Source organism: Gracilinanus agilis, chromosome 4 (genome assembly GCF_016433145.1).
Source record: "Gracilinanus agilis isolate LMUSP501 chromosome 4, AgileGrace, whole genome shotgun sequence".
Classification (NCBI taxonomy): Eukaryota; Metazoa; Chordata; class Mammalia; order Didelphimorphia; family Didelphidae; genus Gracilinanus; species Gracilinanus agilis.
Window position 1 is genome coordinate 475,062,506 of NC_058133.1, and position 20,350 is coordinate 475,082,855.

General features: G+C 36.0%; 1 protein-coding gene across 8 annotated transcripts in view; it reads right to left on the reverse strand.

The window, feature by feature from the left end:
• Nucleotides 1-4,929: 4,929 nt before the first annotated feature.
• Nucleotides 4,930-20,350, reverse strand: part of LOC123244250 — a 74,139-nt gene continuing 58,718 nt past the window's right edge. For 5 of the 8 annotated variants that reach the window (XM_044672607.1, XM_044672603.1, XM_044672610.1 and 2 more), the window contains 5 exons: nucleotides 19,586-19,621; nucleotides 18,317-18,328; nucleotides 12,821-12,856; nucleotides 11,786-11,813; nucleotides 4,930-5,067 (listed from right to left, as the gene is read on the reverse strand). In XM_044672607.1, coding sequence (XP_044528542.1) covers nucleotides 5,050-5,067; nucleotides 11,786-11,813; nucleotides 12,821-12,856; nucleotides 18,317-18,328; nucleotides 19,586-19,621 — 130 coding nt within the window. In that variant the 3' untranslated portion in view covers nucleotides 4,930-5,049. Of the gene's footprint in view, nucleotides 5,068-11,785; nucleotides 11,841-12,820; nucleotides 12,857-18,316; nucleotides 18,329-19,585; nucleotides 19,622-20,350 lie in introns of all 8 variants that reach the window. The other 3 variants (XM_044672605.1, XM_044672604.1, XM_044672606.1) reach the window with 3 other exon arrangements.

The following is a 20,350-nucleotide window of genomic DNA, read 5'->3' on the forward strand; positions in this document are numbered from 1 at the left end:
TGGCTGTGTGGTCCTGGGCGAGTCACTTGACCCCATTTGCCTCAATTTCCTCATCTGTAAAATGAGCTGGATGAGGAAATGGCGACCCATTTCAATTTCTTTGCCAAGAAAACCCCAAATGGGGTCACAAAGAGTTGAGCCATTTCAACTCAACAACAAGAAGCTCCCACTGTGCGCCCCGAACAGCTGTGTTAAGGCTTTATCAAGGAAAGGATGAAAAATGAGAGCTAGTTAGAGCAGACAAACTGCACTGATGTTCATACAATATTAAAAGCCTAGAAGGAAAGCTTTTAACACATTGATCTTCAGGGAAGGATTTATGGAAGGACGTGGACAAGAATTTTAAAGAATGAGAAGACGTTGGTCATGAGATGGATCATGATTTATAAAGGAAGATGATGTAACCACATCAGTGAAATCACAGATGAAGGCATATTAAAACGTGATAATTTTATGGATAAAGTTCCACAGAAATTTTTATGATTCTTATACTAACAATATTAGTTTAAATCTGTAGTGTGTTAAAATTTGTATATATTTGCTTAATATAAAAAAGTATGAATGTAAATTATTTTGGAAGTAGAAAATTTGTGAGCAGGGTGAACCTCTGCCCTCTCCAAGTAAAAATGTTTGTATGTTAATAAATTGGCACTAACAGACTTTGGCTAAAAAAATTGCATATATTTTAAGGTACTTCCAAAATTTTAAATTTTTTTCTCAAAGAGAAACAAAACCAAAAATCTCCCAAAATTTCTGGAAATGTTTTTCTCTAGCTTAAAAGGTAGGACTCCCAAGGGGTACATATTATTTAGAAATACAAGATTTAAGTGCAAGGAGTCACCGGTGCTTGATGTTTGGTAGTCATCAGCTTAGAAGGGGTGGCTGAAGCCAGACAAGTAGAAAAGCAATCCAAGGAAGAAAGTATAAGGTAGGAGGCTAAGGACAAAGCTTTAAAGAATCCTGTAGTTCAGGATCAGGAAAAAGAATAAAGGTAGATAGATGACAGGAGGACCTGTGTTTATATCTGGCCTTGAATACTTTCTAGCTGTGTGACCCTGAACAAGTCACTTTTTTTTTTTTTTTTTGTCTCGCTGGTACCCTTCTGTCTTAAGAGTTAAGAACTTAAAAAAATAAAAGAATATAATGAAGATAGAGAAAGTTGGAAAAGGTGTAGGCAAAAGTCAGAATAATTTTGTTGGGGGCAGCTGGGTAGCTCAGTGGATGGAGAGTCAGGCCTAGAGACAGGAGGTCCTAGGTTCAAATCTGGCCTCAGACACTGCCCAGCTGTGTGACCCTGGGCAAGTCACTTGACCTCCATTGCCCACCCTTACCACTCTTCCACCTAGGAGCCAAACACAGAAGTTAAGGGTTTAAAAAAAAAAAAAGAATAATTTTGTTTCTTGGAATCTAAAACAGAAATCTTCCCCAGCCATCATTTATATTTATCTTTCTCCTTTCTTTAAAACTTGTCTATACTATTCATTCAGTACTTAATCATACATTGACTAGTTAAGGACATCTTAAATTATTCTATTGAAAATAAAATTTGAATTGCTTTTTGTTATGTACTTGGGCTCCTTATAGCATTTTTAGTGCTTTGCACACTCAAAAGTCTTGAGGGTCATGAAAATACTAAATCCTCACTATATTTTTTACTTATTTTTAAATCTTTGCCTTCTGTCTTAGAATCTATACTAAGTATTGGTTCCAAAGCAGAAGAGTGGTAAGAGACACACAACTGGGGTTAAGTGACTTGCCCAGGATCACACAGTTAGGAAGTATCTGAGGCCATGTTTGAAGCTAGGACCTTCTGTTTCTTGGCCCGTTTGTGCGATTTTCACCCCAGACAACTAAAACTAAAAATTGCAGAGCAGTTGCCATCTGCAGTGGTAAGAAGTTGCATCAGCCAGGTCACTGTACCAATGAAATCATACGTCTGAGCAATACAATCACACATACACACACACACTCACACTCTTTCCGAATTTACAGTGGCTATATTTGTAGGATCAAAGGAATAGGCAACTATGTATGCTGCATTTGGACTTTGAGTTACTTGTTTGAAAAGATCCTAATCCTAGTTCAGATGAGAAATTATCAGAAGTAATGAACTTGCTTCCTGGGCACACAGATAAGATAGCCCCCGCTCTTTTTCTATAGATGCTCATTTAGGTGAACAAAGAGAGTGTAAAAAGAGGAGGAGGTGGTGAACTGGACCCCAGAACTGTTTGGTGACGAGTGCACAAATGTTTTGCTGGATAGCAGCCTATTTAGAACTTCAGACATTGTTTGCCCCTTCTACAAGGTAAGTCAAACAGGGTTACAGAAGATAGTGGAGATCAGGAGATTCCATCAGAGTAGGCTAACAGCTTGCAGGAGAGGGAAGGAGGAAGGTGTCTGACACAGTATTTCCTTCATGTTAGAAAAGGATCTCAAATCAGAAGTCTGATAGGTGACTTCCAAAAGGGGGACCCCTGAAATGGAGTCTGAGTTGGGAGGGGACTATATAACCTTTACTATCCATCTCGATATCCCTAATCTAGCCTGTTTTCAATTCAATCGTACCATCCGTACCAGACTTACTGTTCTCTGTGTGATATTTTATTCTTTTACAAAGAATCTAAGACTTAACATGCAGAATTAACATAAAGAACATACTGTTTTCAAAGATGATGCTGACAAAAATGTCGATAAAACATGTACCTCGAGTTATTTTTATAGTAGTGATGACTTTACTCTATTCATACCTAGTGCTTTATCCAGTTCCTCTTGTTCCACTCAGAAATGGATGTCAATTAATAAGGATTAGAGTCCATGACCAAGGCATAGAGGAAAGTTAATTGGTCCATATCAAGGATCAAAGCCATAATTTTGGTTTTACTAGTCCCATGGTATAATTAAGTTAATTACAGAAAAATGCAAAGCATACGGTTCTCCACTTATTTGATGTTATGTACAATACAGTTATCAAAAGTTCTTTGACAACTGTCTAATAGGCTAAAGGATTACGTGACCCTATATTCCTTGATGAGTAAGACTGATTTTCTTATGGCAAAAACAAACATTTGTAATCGTGTACCTTTATAAAATCTTAAATGGCATAAATGGATGTTTTGTCAGTCTCCTTTGAACCAGGAGCAAGGTCTGCCCTAAGAATATTATAAAATGATCATCATATGCTAATTGTTCATTTTAAGTATCTCATCAATCTAATCCTGCTCTTCCTGGCTCGTTTCTTATACTGTCCTTCATACCTAGACTTTGCCATTGTTGTGACTGTGCCTTCTACATTTCATTATTTCAAGGGGTAAGAGGCCAACTAGCTAAAATGGTCAACTAATTCATTCTAAGGATTTACAGGGAACTTTTACTATCTTTTTGAAGACAGTTATCTTCCTCTTGCCTTTATGTCAAACTCGTTAGTCCTAGAAATGGTAGAAAAGTAGCAAATGCATCCTTTTTGGTAGAGAGATGAATCCAATCATGCCCCTTTAAAGTATAGCATACTTACTTTAACATAGCTCCTGACTCTGACCAAGAGATATACTTCTATGCCCCAAAGAATGTCAGTAGATGATCAAAAGGAGCAAAATAAAGACACCACAAAAACCCTGTGAGGTAGGCACAGCAGATATTATCCTCAACTGGCGGAAGAAAAAACTAAAGCATACACACAATTAAAATAAGCACACAAAAAATAATTTGCATATTTGTTGCAATTGGCCTCAAATTAGGACATTATCTGTCTGAATTCCAACAGCATTCTGTGTTTCTTATGCAGATAATGCCCAAGTCTGTAGTTTTTACTGGCATTGGGCATACCCTGGCTGCTATGGAGTACTGATAGCAGAAACTCTTATCCTCATTCAGCAAGTCTGCTCTTGTTCTATTCTTGCTCTCCAGCTGACAGAGCTAGTTTTAAATAAAACAGTCATTTCTGACAACTTTCTAAGCTGCACATCCCTCTGGCTCAGAGCAGAACTCTATGTCAGAACAATCTAGAAATATATTTCCCCAATGCCTGAACAAAAAAGGCCTGGATTTATTTGTACAAGCCGTTTGTGGCTCTTTTGAAATCAAAAATAAATTAGCAAATATAGTCATTATTTCTCATTGCTGTAAAACACAGGTTTTAACTTGTCTCACAGTATATTTATGAAGACTTCTAGATTCATTTTCTGCAGTTCATCCTCATATTTTGCTGAGCCTACAAGTGAATGCTATTAAATCAATCACATAAGTGCAAAGGCCTCTGACATTTATTTTTTAATAGCAGGAAATAATAAAACATATACAGATCCCTTTTCACTTAGGTGGTTCAAGTAGCTTGTATTTCATATAGGTACACTTACAAACATTTCCTTAGGGGAAGAAATCATTGCTAAAATGTTGCTGTTGTTTCTGGGATGTTACAAGGTCATATTGCTCTAACCAGATGATTCAGAAATTTTCTACAAAGTGATCTAAAGGAGCAGTTAAGCCTAGATGAAGGGCCTACTAAATGAATGGACCTGGGATCTCATTGGTTTAGGAAATGCCAAAAAAAAAAAATGGTACTTTCTCCACTCCTTCCTGGGGGACAAAGCTCAGATGGATCAGAGACGAGATTTGAATCCAAGTCTTCTTCTTGCTAAGGCCAGTTTTCTAACCACTACACAACCCTTGTCAATCAGTATTTTAAGAGCTACTCCCCAGAAAGGCAGAGAAGTGGCACAATGAAAAGAGCTTCAGGTCTAGAGTCAGGAAGACTTAATCCGTTTGCCTCAGTTCCTCAACTGACAAATGAGTCTGAGTAGGGGATGGAGAACTCTCCAGTATATTTGCCAAGAAAAGCCCAAATGGGGTCATAAAGACTCAGACACAACTGAAATGTCTGAACAACAAACGCCCCATAAACATTTAACCAAAATTACACTAACTTGAAAGAACTGAGATAACGTGTCTCTTTAATTCATTCATAGAATTGAGTAATTCAATGAGAAGACAAACTTGAAACAACATAAAACAATCTGTTGTCCAGGCCTTTAAAAATAGTAGTTAGCTGCTCTTCTATTGTTCATATCCATCCTATAAAAAACAAAATATAATAGTTAAGCATATATCAAGCAACATTAACTGTAATTATAAGAGAACACATTTTTTAAAGCCCTCTATAAAGAGACGTAACCTAGCAAAACAATCCTCGTGTTGGCCACGTCCAAATATGCACGCATCTTTCTGGATTTAAGTCCATCACTGCTGTGACAGGAAACGAGTGTCGGAACTTTTCCCACTGACACTCTATCATCATTTCTTATGTTATAATATTCCATTACATTTCTATACCACAGTTTGCCTGGACACTTCCCAATAGGTGGGCACCCCCTTAGTTTCCAGTTTGAGGATACTATGAAAAGAGGTGCCATCAATGTTTGTTTATATGGGTCTTTCCATCTTTGATTTCTTGGTGGCCTTTTAATGGTATAAGTTGGGTCAAAGAGTATACCTAATTTGGCAACTTTGGGAACCTAATTTCAAATCATTTTCCAGAATGCTCTACCAACAATATACTGGTGTCTGTTTTCCTACAGCCTCTCCCAATGGGTCATTTTTATCATCTTTACCACGCTGATGGGTGTGAGGCAGAACTTCAGAGTTGTTATAATTTCCATCCCATAATTATTAGTCATTTGGAACACTTTTTTTCCACAAGGCTATTGGATTTCCTCCTTTGAAAACTGCCTATTCAAATTCTTTGACAATTTGGTTACTGGGGGATGGTTCCGAGTCTTCTAAATTTGAATCATTTCCTCATATAACTTGGATATGAGACTTTTATCAAAGAAACTTATCCCAAATAGTTTTCCCAGTTACCAGTTATTTTTTAATCCTGCAATTTTGTGGAAGTTACTGTTTGAATTAACTTTTCAGTTGATCCTTTAAGATTTTCTAAATAGTCATCTACATAAAATTATGTTGTTTCCTTTTTGCCTATGCTTATTACTTCAATGTCATTTATGTTATTGCTATTTAACATTTATAGGACAAAGTTAAATAGCAATCATGACTATCGGTTTCCTTTCTTTACTCCTAATCCTAGTATGTGAGCTCTTGGCTTTTGACTAATATTATTTACTATATTAAGGAAAAGTCTATCTATTCCTATACTTCCTAATCACAATCAAAAGACTTTTCTGTCTCTATTGAAATAGTCATGTGGTTTTTGCTTATATTAATATCATTACTTTTGTAGTCTTTATTATACTCAACCAACCCTGCCTTTCTAATATAAATCCAATCTAGTAATAGTATATAATATTTCTAATGTATTGTCAGATTGCTAATACTCATTTCAAATTTTTTTATCCCTATTTACTAGGGATATTGGTCCATGATTTTCTTTTATCTCTGGTTTTGGTATTAAAACCATATTTGTTTTCCATATGGTTGTTTCCAACCATAGATTGGAAGGGTACCTTTATTTTCTATTCTTGTAGTTTTTGCAATATTGGGATTATTTTTTGTATTTTTGTTAGAATTCACTTGTAAGTCCATCTAGCCCTAGAGTTTTTTCCTTTGGGAATTCATTTAAGGTGTGTTCAGTTTCTTTTTCTGAAACTAGATTTAAATAAGTTATTTCTTCTTTGTTAAGTCTTACCTGGATTAGCAAATTTTATATTTTCAGAAGCATTCCCTAAATTACCAGTTTTATTATCATACAACTGGAAAAACTAGTTTCTGATCATTTCCTTTATTTCCCCTTCGATTGTTATGAATGCTTCTTTTTCATTTTTGATATTTCATTTTCAATATTTTTTACATTAGCTAGATTTTTCTTTAAAAATATTCTTTTCACTTATCAATTCAATCATCTTTTTGTTTTCAACTTTATGCTCTTTTCAGAATTTCTAGATTGTTTAATTGGGCAATTATTCAAATTTTTTTAGTTGATTGGCCAATTCATTGATGTTATTTATTTTATTAATTAAAACATTTAGAGAAATAAAAATGTTTCTGAGATGCTTTAGCTATATCCCCTAAAGGTTTGTAGGGTATCTTATTATTGTCATATTCTTTCACGGAGTTTTCTATTTTTTCTATAATTTGTTATTTAAACCAATAATTCTTTAAAATTATTAAACTTCCAATTACTTTTAGTCAACGGTTCTTTATTGAATATAATTTTATTTTATAGTAACCACTAAATTTTATATTTGGCATTTTTGTTTATCTGCACTTTTATTTATTTTTTTAAAACCTTTATTTTCTGCAGAAAAACAAAAATGCCAAATATAAAATTTACTGATTACTATAAAATAAAATACTATATATTGATTCTAAGGCAGAAAAGTGTTAAGGGCTAGGCAACCAAAGTCACATAGCTAGGAAGTATCTGAGGCCAGAGTTGAACCAGGACCTCCCATTGCTAGGCCTGGTTCTCAATCCACAAACCATCCAGCTGTCCCCTTGCTTCACTTTTATGAGGATCTTTAGGATTCCAATTGTTTTTTATAAAGGTGCCAGATGCAACTGAAAAGTATGTAAAATGATCTCTATTACTAATCAGTAACTACCAGGGATTTATCATCTCTAATTTTTCCAAAGTTCTATTCAAATTCTTAATTTTTTTTAACTTGTGGTTAAATTTATCTAGATCTGCAAGGTGTCCATTGAGATTCCCCACTATTATAATTCCTCCATGTAATTCAATTAACTTTTCCTTTTAAGTATTTAAATGCTATGCTATATGGTACATATAAATTATTGATATTGAATTGTCATCTATGGCTCCCTGAAGCATAATGTAACCACCCTGTTTGTTCAGTCTTGTTTGCCTCTTCATTTGGTGTTTTCTTGGCAAAGATCCTGGAGTAGTTTGCCATTTCCTTCTCCAGATCATTTTATAGATGAGGAAACTGAGGCAAACAAAGCCAAGTGACTCACCATCAGTCATACAACTAGTATTTGAGGCCAGATTTGAATTTGGAAAGATGAAACTCCAGGCCCAGTATTCTATCCACTGTGACACCCAGCAACCCAACCACACTGCTTATCTCTTTTTTTATTTAAAATTTTATTTTTTTTTTAGAAAAAATTTCCATGGTTACATGATCTTCTCTCTTTTTAAATGACTACGGCCTTATGTAAACTCACTAAAATCCCTCTTTTGAGTTCAAGTGAAACATAATTGTGATCCATTCCCTCATTTTAATTCTATATGAATCTTTATTTCTTATAAACTATTGTTTTCTGTCATTTTGCTACCCTCCTCACGTTCATAGTCTTGATAGTTATGTATTTCCTTCCATCTTGTCTTCTTGTACTTCTTCCTCTCAGCTTCTATCCCTTTCTCCTTACAAAGAAAGTGGTAAGAGAGGAAATTTGCCTGACATTTGTGATCTATACATAAAGTAGCTGCTCTGTTGCAGCTTTTCTCTTCCCTTTACCCCACCCCTACTCCCAAATTTTCATTTTTTTCTTTCAATCTTTGCTTTCAGATACTCCAAAAATTCAGAGATTATCTCTTCTTGGGCCGTTTGCCAACTCACTTGCTTATATTTTTGTGGGTTTTTTTTTTCAATTTTGTGTTTTAATATTTATTATCTCATTGAGTTGTTTTGCTCACTCTAGTTTTTAGGGCATTCAAATCTTGGCTCAGGTTTTCCACTTCTCTTCCAAGGTGCCAGTTTTTGTGGACAATTTTCCCCCTCAGCCATGCTACTTTGTATTTGTTTCATTCTCCTCAATAATTCTTATAGTCCTTGTAGCCAGGCCATTTTTTTCTCCCAGGCTTCACTTGGATTTGCTGTGGAGTCATTTTCTTCCATGGTGCTTCCTCCTGGGTATCTCTCAGTCTATGGTATTTCCTCATCGTATTCAGTGTTTTTCATGGTTTGTTCACCTTTGTGCTTGGGGTCAGGTTCCACTTCTACACTCCTGGAATAGAGGGCAGACCCTCTGGTCCCGAGTATGAAGGTCACTGAGCCTCAAATGCTCTTCTAGACTATGTTCTTCCTAGGTTATTCTTCTTGCTATGGGGATCTGAGGCCAGCCCCTGCACTGGGCTCCGTCTGAGGCCTTGTCCCTTGTTGCTGGGTGCAAGGATTCAGGGTATAGGGCCCTTCTGCCACCGTGCTCTGAGCTATGCTGGACCTCTCCGGCTGCCCTAGAATTGCACCATGCTTTGGACTTGTCCACCTCTGTGCTCCCACAGGATTCCACCTATAAGAGATTCTCCTTATTTTGCCAATAAATGGTGCATTTTTATGTTTTACTAGAGTCAGGAAGGAAAGAGATTTGGCTTTCTCTAGCTCTTCCCACATCCCTCTTTGTTTGAATTGCTAACCAGATCCAGTGAAACTCCTCTGGGAAGCTTTCTTTGATCATTCTAGAATATGACTTTTCACCTGTACTGACTCACACAACATACTTTGATACATATTTGTCATTTTCTGATAACAAATACACTTACCACATAGTAAATACACCTATCACAAATTTCATATATATAATTTATATAGCTGTTTATAACATAATCCTATTTAATAAGTTGTATAAGAGGAATAACAAATTTGACAGAACATATCTAAATTTTTTTTCCCCAAGTGCCTAGAATGCAGGGTTGTGCACACAGTATCATATTTGCTGAAGTGACATAGCATAAGCACTTAGAAAAAAAATGGTGTGTGCTAAGAATTGGCATGATTTTGCTAAGAGTAATTCATATCAAGACTTTTCTTTTTTGGTGAGGTTTTTAGGCTGATCAATGCCTAGAATAATGTAGATGTTTCACATTAACTTTTATCAAGGATATGATGGAGAAATGTGGATAGGTGCATCGTCAAATGAATGAATGTCTTATGACATCCTTGTAAATATGACGCACACATGTGAGTGGGATGACAGTCAGTCAGCCAATTAGCACTTAGAAGGTATCGATTGTTTGCCAGGCAGTGCCCAAGTGCTAATGATTCAAAGAAAGGCAAATAACAGTCCTTGTTCTTATGAAGCTTATAGTGAAGAGGGGAAACATGTAAACAACATACAGGATAAATTTAGGGGCATCTCAGAGGGAAGGCACTAAGATTAAAGACTGGGAAGGTTAAGTAGATTTTAATAGTCATCTGCATAGAAATTAAATGGAATAGAGATGGGGCAGCTAGATGGCTCAGTGGACCAAAAGAGGGGAGGTCCTGGTTCAAATCTGGCTTCCTGCACTTCCCAGCTGTGTGACCCTGGGCAAGTCACTTAACCCCAATGATTCGGCCCTTACTGCTCTTCTGCCTTGGAACCAACACACAGTATTGATTCTAAGATGGAAAATAAGGGTTTTTTTTTTAATTGAATAGAGATTGCCAAGTGAAATAGGTCAGAGAGAGAAGAAAAGGGATCCTAGGACAGAGACTTGGGGACCCTCACTGTTAGTGAGCAAGACATGAAGATTCAGCAAAGGAGCCAAAAAAAGAGCAGCCAGACAAGTAGAAGAACCAAGAGAGAGCAGAATCCTAAAAAACCAAAATGAAGAAAGTAGAGAGGAAGACAACGAACAATGTAAAAAGCTCCACACANAACCAAAATGAAGAAAGTAGAGAGGAAGACAACGAACAATGTAAAAAGCTCCACACAAGTCTAGGATGTAGATGGAGAAAAAATGATTAGAATTGGCAATTAGGAGATTAATATCCTTGGCTTTGGCTGAATGAGGTCAGAAGGTACACTGCAGGGTTAAGAAGAGAAAGGAAAGAAAGTGGAGCCACCTACTATAAACTGCCCCCTTAAGGAATTTAGCCACAAGCAGGAGGAAAGCTATAGAACCAGAGTTCAGAGGATGGCTGGTTCATTTGAGGGTTTTTTAAGGATGGGAGAGATATGAGCATATTTGTAGGCAGTAGGGAGAAGCCAATTGATAGGGATAGATTGAAGATTGGGGATGACAGAAGGGGCAAGCCGCTAGGGAAGTCGGATGGAAAGGGCTCAACTCAAGAATGCAGAGGGGTTTGCTTTGCAAGGAGAAGGGTCACCTCTTCAGGTAGTCAGAGTTCGTGAAGGAGGAAATGGTGGCAGAAATAGTGGCGTCTGAGTGCTATGGGACGAGGTACAGGGAGAAAAGTGGGATCTCTGCAGAAGATTTCAATGTTTCACGTCTTGTGTTTGTCTCAGTGAATCACTCTGTCACGTGTGGCTGCGTAAATGGAGTTTACTGAGTGTCCAAGGACAGAAAGGAGACACTAACTGCTGTGCTCTGACTTGGTTAGTTCACATCTGGAGCACATCATCTCAAAGCCACATTTTAGAAGAGTTCAGAGCATCCAGAGCAGGCAATCAGGATTGCCTCAAGAAGCCTGGCAACTGTGCTATGGGGGGCTCAGCTGAAGGAAAGGGGGAGGCTTAACCTCAAGAAAAGAAGATTTAAGAATAGGTATGACTAATCATCTTCAAAGTTGTGAGGGGTTATCTTGAGGAAGGGAGATTAATTTTGACTTGACCATGGCTTAAAATATAGTAAAAATGGGCTCTTGGCTAAGGAGGTGTGCCAAATGCATAAGTATGTATGCATGTATGTGCAGTTTTGTGTGTTGGGAGTAGGCAGCTATGTTTGCCTCTTGTAAATCAGATAAGACCACCTCTGAGGTCTCTTCCAACTCTAGATCATGATCCTATGAGCTTGCTTTTAAAAAGAGGGATTAAAGGGGTACAATCTGTTCTTGGGGCAAACTTGTTCAAGACTATTTCCATCTGCAATCTTTCCAAATGGCGGACAAGAAATAACTTTAAAATATGAAACAAAGCAACATATATCGTTTACCTTTGATAAGGGTTCTTCACTTGTGTGTCTGGATTAGATGAAAAAAGAAAAGAAACTGTTTAAAAAAGAGAATAATTATATAATAATGTGTTAATGTTGTTCAATACTCCAAAAAGGCAAATCAAATACAATGAAAGACTGAGCTGCCCAGTGCTGCCAAAAGAGTCAGCAATAAAATCACTGAAATCTCAAGATTCCAAACATTCTCATATTTGACAGTTTTCAATATATGTATATATAAATAGCTCATTATTAAAACAAAAAATTGCCGGGATCATTATTTTTCGAATGTTGGCTTCATAGCATCTTTTAAAAAAATAAACCCTTACCTTTTAAATAAACTCTACTTTACACATTAGAAGTGTGTTAGGATTAAAACTATTTAATAAATAGTGAAAGTGAGATGGAGAAAATAAAGGCACATAATCACATGGCCAGTCACCTCACTAATCTGAGTTTGCCTCTCACCTCCTGTCTCTATTCAAGAACACCAGGGAACCAGAGGCTTCTCCATATACAGATAAGCCTAAGGCCTCAAGTTCCTAACCCAATCAATGGTTTGGGAGTGAGACCAAAATGGATTTTCAAAACTTTTCTTTTATGTAGGAAAGAGGGATAACAAGTTATATTAAATTCACACAACTAATACCAAATATCAGTTTCAAGGCAGAAAAGTATGAAGGGCTGGCCAACTGGAGTTAAGTAACATGCCCAGGGTCACGTAGCTAGGAAGTATCTGAGGTCATATTTGAACCCAGGATCTCCTGACTCCAGGCCTGGCTCTATCCACTAAGCCACTTAGCTGCCTCTTCATAATCTCTTTATATGCTATTATCTTAAAGGGCTTAAATCAGAATTATGTAACAATAGCAGATTGGGTTAAAAAGCGCTTTTTTTTGTTTTGTTTTCACATTTTTTAAGACAAAAGACAAAAAAGGAAGTACTGAAGCTAATCATCTTTTCAAAGGAAAAATAAGTCTTGCTAACAAAGTTGTTTTTATTCAATATTAATCTGCCTTATTTGTTTTATTGTACCTTGTGTCATCTTCTCCAGTCTGTGTTGTAACATTCCTACATGTTGAGGAAAACAGTAAAAGCAAAATAATTACATGTTTTGCAGAACAGTTCTGTATATTACAGCATTAAGATAAACTCTTAATCTAGCACTATAGTGTTCATTTTTAAAATTTACTCTACAATCTTAGAACATTTTTGTATTCTTAAGGACATGATAAGTGAACTTCTGTGTTCATTCTATAGAAGGCATAAACATGAATTTATAATGAACCTTATTTAGCTAAAACACTGCTAACATTGTTATTAACGTATTTCCAATGAAGCAGAAGAAATAATAATTATATTGTTAATCCTGTTCTGGCTAATGCACTAAAGCACTTTAAAAAAATAAACACAGACTCTCTCTGCAAAACAATAAAGTACAATGAAAGCATCTTTTTTGCTGGTAAAATTTAGCTTTCAAATCTTCCATATGAAAATTTAAGCCATTTCCCCACCTTTGATCAGCTATAGTTTTCTCCTGTATAAATTCATAATCAATTAGTTGTGTTTTCTTTAAAAAGGACAATAAAAATCTTAAGAGATATAAAGATTATTTGGACAGGCGACTTGAGTTTAATTATTTTAGATTATTAACTCCACAAATGTTAAAACTGTTATGACTTGTGTCAAGTTCATTTTAAATTCGCTTTATTGCCTATTGGTAATATTCCAATTCTAATTGGAAATATTTTTCCCTTGAAATAATCATCTAGTGCTAACTCTCTCTTTTCACCAATAGTATATTAGAACTAGCTTTCTTCAGTGTTAGCTAGTTTGTTTAAAACACACACACAATGTTTTCTTTTGCAACATGGCTAACGTGGAAATATGTTTTGCAGGATCTCACATGTATAATCAATATCATAATGCTTGCCTTCTCAAGGGGAAGAGGAGGGACAGAATTTGGAACTCAAAATTTTATAAAGAATAAATGTTCATTTTTACATGCAACTGGGTAACATGCATCTTTTTCAGTAGATACAATTCATTTGACGAATGTTAAGTGGGTATTATATGCAGGGGACATGTTAGGTTCTGGGGATTCAAAGATAATCTCTAACCTCAAGGAAGTTATATTTTACTGGGAGAGGGCAAGTGTGGAGGACTTGCTGCATACCACAAAAAAAAAAAAAAACGATGCTTAATGAAAAAAGAGTCACAGGAGCAAAAAAGAGATTCAAAGTGCTCAAGGAAAATTTACAGAGGGAAGAAGACTATCGACTGGGAAGGGATCGGGAAAAATTTTTTCTAGGAGGTAAGTCCTTGAACTGAGCCTTGAAGAAAAGGGTTCTAAAAGTTAAAAACGAGAGGGTGTGCACAGCCTGAGCAAATGTATGGAAGTAGGAGATAACATGTTGAATTAAAGGAATGCCTAATAGTTTAGTATGACTAGAACACAAAGTACATCAAGGGAAGTAATATAAAAAAAAGCTAGAAAGGGAGTCAGGCAACAGGGAGCTTTAGATATCCAGCAAAAGGCATTTTTGTTGTTTTTTAAATCCTAGAAGCATTAAGAAGCCACAGGGTTTTGAGCATGGAACTGCCATAGTCACACCATTGCTTCTAGAGGATTACTTTGGTGTGTAAAGGGCGGTCTGAAAAATGAAATAGTATATACCACAAGAGATGACAGACATGATACAAAGAAACTAGGAAAACTTGTATGAACTGATACAGAACAAAGCAAGAACCAGGAAGACAACATATACAATTATAAAAATGTAAACAAAACAACGCTAAAAGGCAAAACCAAATAACTCAAATGCGAGGACAAATCTTTATCCTGGAGAGGACTTTTTTTTTTCAAGACGATACTGCATATGTTGTCAGATGGGGTTGCAATGTCAGTAGATTTTGGTTAACTTTTTGTCAAAAGAAAGGATGCTAAGGGATGGAGAGTGGTATATTAGGAAATGACTGTAGTATAGGTGGATGCAGCTAGGAGTGTATAGAGCATCAGACCTCAGACACTTCCTCAGTGTCCCTGGACAAGTCATTTAACCCCAATTGCCTAGTCCTTTCAATTCTTGGAATTGATACTAAGACAAAAGTTGGGGGGAGGTGTGCAATAAAATAAACAAAAGAGGATGTATGTACAAAGACACTTCAATGAGACCATCAATTTTATTCTTAGCTCTTAAGATTTTTAACCCCTCTGAATTTCTGGGTATCTCTTCAGCTTTTTCTGATACTGTAGTCACTCTGTGATATCTAGCGTGGTGACTACCCATAGGGAGATTTTTTCCCTTTTCTCTTTCAGTTCAAGACCTTTTCACAAGATTCACAAACTACCAGAGGCAAACACTTTTAAAGCCAACCTTTAAGTGTATTCTATATCTGACTAAGAGCTTGTCAAGTACTGCATTTTAATACGTGGACCCTAAATACAAATCCCAGACACGATCTGTTGACTTCCCAAATTTACCTTTCTCTTCTGAAGCTTTTGACTTATTTGTGTCAATATGAATCTCCAGAAATGGACAAATAGTCTTCTGGATTGCAACGTATTGGGAGGCTGTCTTGTCTTAAATACATGCCCTAATTGGTAGATCTATTATCCGATAACAGATCCCTCAGTACTGTCGGCAAAAAGTCACCAATCGCGGCACCCCCCCCCCCCGCCCCCCATCATAATCATTCCCTGAAGGACAAAAAAAACTGTGTTCTCTTCTGAGCATCCAGATCCCTCTCTTCAGAAGACCCTAGCTCCAAGTATTCTTTCTTCCATTACTTTTTCTTGTCTTGGTCTTTCCATTTTCTAAAGAAACTTATTCTCCCAGAAGGTAGTTTTTTGACCTTTATTTAGCTTCTCTTCTTAAGACTTAAACCTTGATTATAGCATTTACTTGGTCCTAACAAAAAAATTTACAAACCATACTGCAAAGTTTTCCCTGCTTTGTATACTTTCTAGAAAAATAGTTCACATTTATGTTGTTTGAAAGCACTTTTTCATACATCATGCTATCTAATCTCCTGGGTGGCCCTATACATAGGGATCATTATCTCTTTTTATAGATGAGGAAACGAAGTTCAAAAAGGTTATGGAACTTGCCATGGGGCATGTAGTTTGTAAGTAGTCCTGGACTCTGGCCCAGCTTGTAATTCTAGTGGCCAAATCTACTGGAGAATTCGGTTCCTTAGAGCCTTGATAATCATGGCAAACTTCCTTTCCCTTACCTTATCTTCCTTAAAATCTTTTCTTTCTGTTCTTCCTCCTCCTCCCTTTTCAGGTTCATCTTTGGTCTTTTCTTTTCCTTTGATCCTTCTTTCAGTCTTTTTGTTGTCCTTTTCCTGAATCTTATTTTTCCTTTTCAGGGTGCATCCTCATCTTCCTTCAGCTCAAATTGCTTCTTTCTATTCTAGATTTTTCCTCCTCTCCTTCAGGCTCCTCAAATTTTATTTCTCCCAATTCATTTTCTGGCCTTTCTCAACTTCACTCCTCCCTACCCTCTAAATCTCCTTAATTCCTTATTCTTTAACTAGGGTCCTTTATTCCTTCTTCCTTTATTTTACTTCTCTGAACCTTTATCTTCATTCAAAGGATCAGTTCAGGAACTGCCCAATATACAAATTTTCTCCAATCCCTGATTGTTAATATTCTCTTTGTCCATAAATTACACTGAATTGATTTGTTTGTGCATATATTGTAGGACATTATGAGCTTCTTGAGGGGCATAAACTTTTATTTTGGGGGTTTTTTTTGGTAGCCCCAGGGCTTAGGGCAGTACCTTGAACTTGGGTGCTTAAAAATTGACTTAATAGCAATAATACTTGAATTTTAAGGAGTATAAAAGTTAATTTTAGGAGAACATACACAGAAGAGAAATGAGATGGCAAATGAACTTTGGAAAACATCCAGAATTAGGGGACAAAAAGAAGGGAAGAAATATGGACAGAGAGAAAAAGGCATTTATTATTTACTGAGAAATTACAACCAAAATATGTGGGAAAGAGAAGCAGGGATTTTGGTTTGCGAAGTATTGTGTAGTTTTATAAAAGTATGTTTTACTTATTTATAGAAGAAAGTTTTATTCAGAATGTTTGTACTTTTTAATTTTCTTTGTTCTAGAAACTAGTTTGGAATATTTGATATCTGATGGGGGAGCATAACTGTCCAGAAACTTCAAAATTAACTCCTATTTATATGTTTTAAAGATCAAATTTGAGGAACTGCCTTTTGTGGGAACTGAAATGTCTATATAAGGATCATACTTAAACAGAAAGTTATCTATGAGGGAGGCAGAGAATGTTTTGCAAATTCATAAATTGGCCAAAAGATGATTACCATTACAAAAGATGATCATTGTTACTGCCACCACCACCAGTCCCCTGTCCACCTTCCCCACCACCACCCCAAGAACCATTTCTGGCAAGTAGATAGCACAGTGGATACATCACTAGGCTTGGAATCAAGAAGACTTGGATTCAAATAAAGCCTCAAATTAGCTGTATGACCCCGAGTAAGTCACTTAAGCACTATCTGTTTCAGTTTCCTGAACTGTAAAATGGGGATAATACTCCAGAACTGTGAGAATCAAATGAGATAATAATTGTAACATACTTAGCATGATTTCTGGAACATAGTAGGTCTGTTCCCTTTAATCAGTGCTTGTTCCCTTCCCTCCCACTGCCTTTATTATCAGTACAGGACACCCCAGGGAGGGATTTAGATTTGGTTTTCCCTATAGTTATTCATGAACTTAACACTTAAAAAATTAAGAAAGTAAAAAAGTAGCACGTGTTTCAGAGTGCCAGACTTTGACATACTGACATCAAGAGCCCCTTTTCCTATATCTGCTTTAAAATCTCAATGAAATTCTCTAAGAAAAATAATGATTCCAGAATTAAATTGAAAGATTAATAGATTACAAAGTCATATTACAGTTCATCTTAAACAAGAAATAGCCTTAAAACCTAGCTATGTTCTATTTGTTTCAAAAGAGACAATTTCAGATTACCTGAGCATTTTATTTGGAATAAAAACTATTATTTCTGAAAATAATGGGGTCAAAGCCTAAAATTATGATTTCATTAGTATAAGAAACTCCCAGTTAAGGAAATCCCTCTACCAATAGAAGATGGCACCTTCTCTGCAACCTAGACTTGGAGAATTATCTAGAGCATTGACAGTTTTGAGTGATTTGGTGAAAATCACATAGCTAATAGTATACAGCAGAAGTGGAGTTTGAACCTAGAACTTCATGGTTCTAAATCAGTTTTCTGTACCCTACACCACTGGTGCTTCTGATATTCATGGGAAACTTCACTCAGAGTAATGTAATCTATTTCTTCGTGGTATAAAAATATTTAGAATAGTCGAGTGAAAGGATAGGAATTGTAGAATAGAAATTACACAGAGATTCTAATTTAAGTTTCTGTTATTGATTCTGTGACCCCTAAGGTAAATCCCACAAGCACTCTTTTTTCTAGCTTCTCTATTAGTAAACAAGAATAATATGTGACTGCACCTACCTCACAGAGACACTAGGAGAATAAAAGGGAAAAAATATGGCTTGTTAGTGGGCAGAAATGTATTATACAAATACAAAGAATTATAATTTCCCATACATCAGAAAAATACCTATTTGCTGAATAAAATCACATTGCCCACAAGCCCTCTAGTATTCTCTCTTCAGATGGAGAGCTTGCTGGAGGCCTTTGCAGGTAGTTCTGACACCTGCCTCTAAGTATCATCCAGAAAACTGAAGTCACTAAAGTGACAGACCATTCAGGGCTTGAGATGGTTCCTGTACTGCTCTCAAATTAGAGGGAAAAGGAAATGTTCATACTCACTCCTGAAAGTAGAAGAATTAAGTTATATCCCACTCCATTCCTGCTTCTCTCAAAGAACTAGAATACCATTTCTCTTTATTTTAAGAACTAGGGCTATCATTTTATTCCCAGGAGTATATGGTCCCTACATAATTGGAGACAGCTGGGTAGCACAATGGTTAGGATGCCAAGCTTGGAGACAGGAAGACATATGAAAATAATTCCCATTTCTTTAAAACGGTTACCTTAGATATAACAAATTAGATTATTATAAATGAAATTATTGAACTAAATTAATCCAGATTTTTGTCCCAAACTTTCAGTGCTGACAAAAAACCGTCCAAGTTTTCATATTTCATTGACAATTATGCACTATATTTATGCCTTAGAGGTGAAATTGTTGTCTGCTGACACAGTCAGTATACAGATTTCCAAAATTGAAGATTTTAGTGTGACTCTAAGTGTTACACTAACCACAAAATTTCTCTGAATGTCTCCCAACGTGGATCCTAAAGTAATGACAAATCATCAGTCATTATTACAGAATCTTTGAGCTTTGTCTTATTACAGAATCATAAGAGGCCTTGGAAACCAGCCCTTCCCATTTTATATACAGTTGGCCACTAAAATTCAGAAAAGATAATGGTTTTCCTATGGTCATACTATATATATATATATATAGTAAGTTACAGAGCCTGGATCCCAATCTTCAATAGATGAAAACATTTAAAAGAAAAAATTAGTAAATTAGACAATTCATTAGACAGGTTTGAAGTCACAACAGTTTGAAGACCAATATAAAATATTTTGTCTCCCTGGTAGTACAATAAAAATGCTTTCATCAACTTTAGCTAAAAGCAAAAAATTCTGACTTTAACAAATATATTTAATTTTTTTTCTTCACTTATATAACTAATAATTATTGGGTTAGCACCATATGTAAAGGACAGGCATTAGTACAGTTGGTACCTTTTTGCTGGTCCAAGGGCGCCCTCTGTCTGAGTGCTGAAAAAAGTTCAAAGCCAAATGAAATCATTTGAGAGTCAGAAAAACTATTAAGTACAATGCCATAAGGAGGGTTTGCTTTTTTTTTTTTAAGACACAGATAGTTCTTTGCCAAAAACAACCAAAGCTGTTTCATTGGTGACCAAGGAGGCCATCTAGAACAAGAGTGCTAGAATTTACTCTTTTGTTCTTTCGGCCACAAACTGTAGGCCCCTTCATCAATACATACCAAGGTGAGGCCCACATAGCTAATTATCTAAATAATTCTGGGAAAAACACACCATGCTTTAAACAGATTTATTTTTTGGTAATTCATCACCACCACATAATAATGAAATTGTTGCCATAAAGAACCTAATCTAATTAAGTTCACATTTTGCTCTGATTCTATGTAATTGTGAACTTGAACCCCCATAATTCAGCAGAAAAATGAATATCATTATTATAATGAACCATCTGAGTATCTACTGAATACAGGCTGCAGTTCTAGGTGCTGGCGACAGAGGCAGTAAAAAACATGATTGCTGAGCTCCTCACAGGAGTTTTATAATCTAGTTGAGTAGAAAAAGGCATATAGATAGTAGTTAATCTTTAATGTTAAATGAATAGGCTACTAAATGTCATTGACTTTTAATTAAATTCAACAAATGTTTATATAAAGTGCCTAAGTCAAGGATGCTCTCCTATTCTAAATCTCAAAATTCTCTTACCTCTTACCCATTCTCCCTC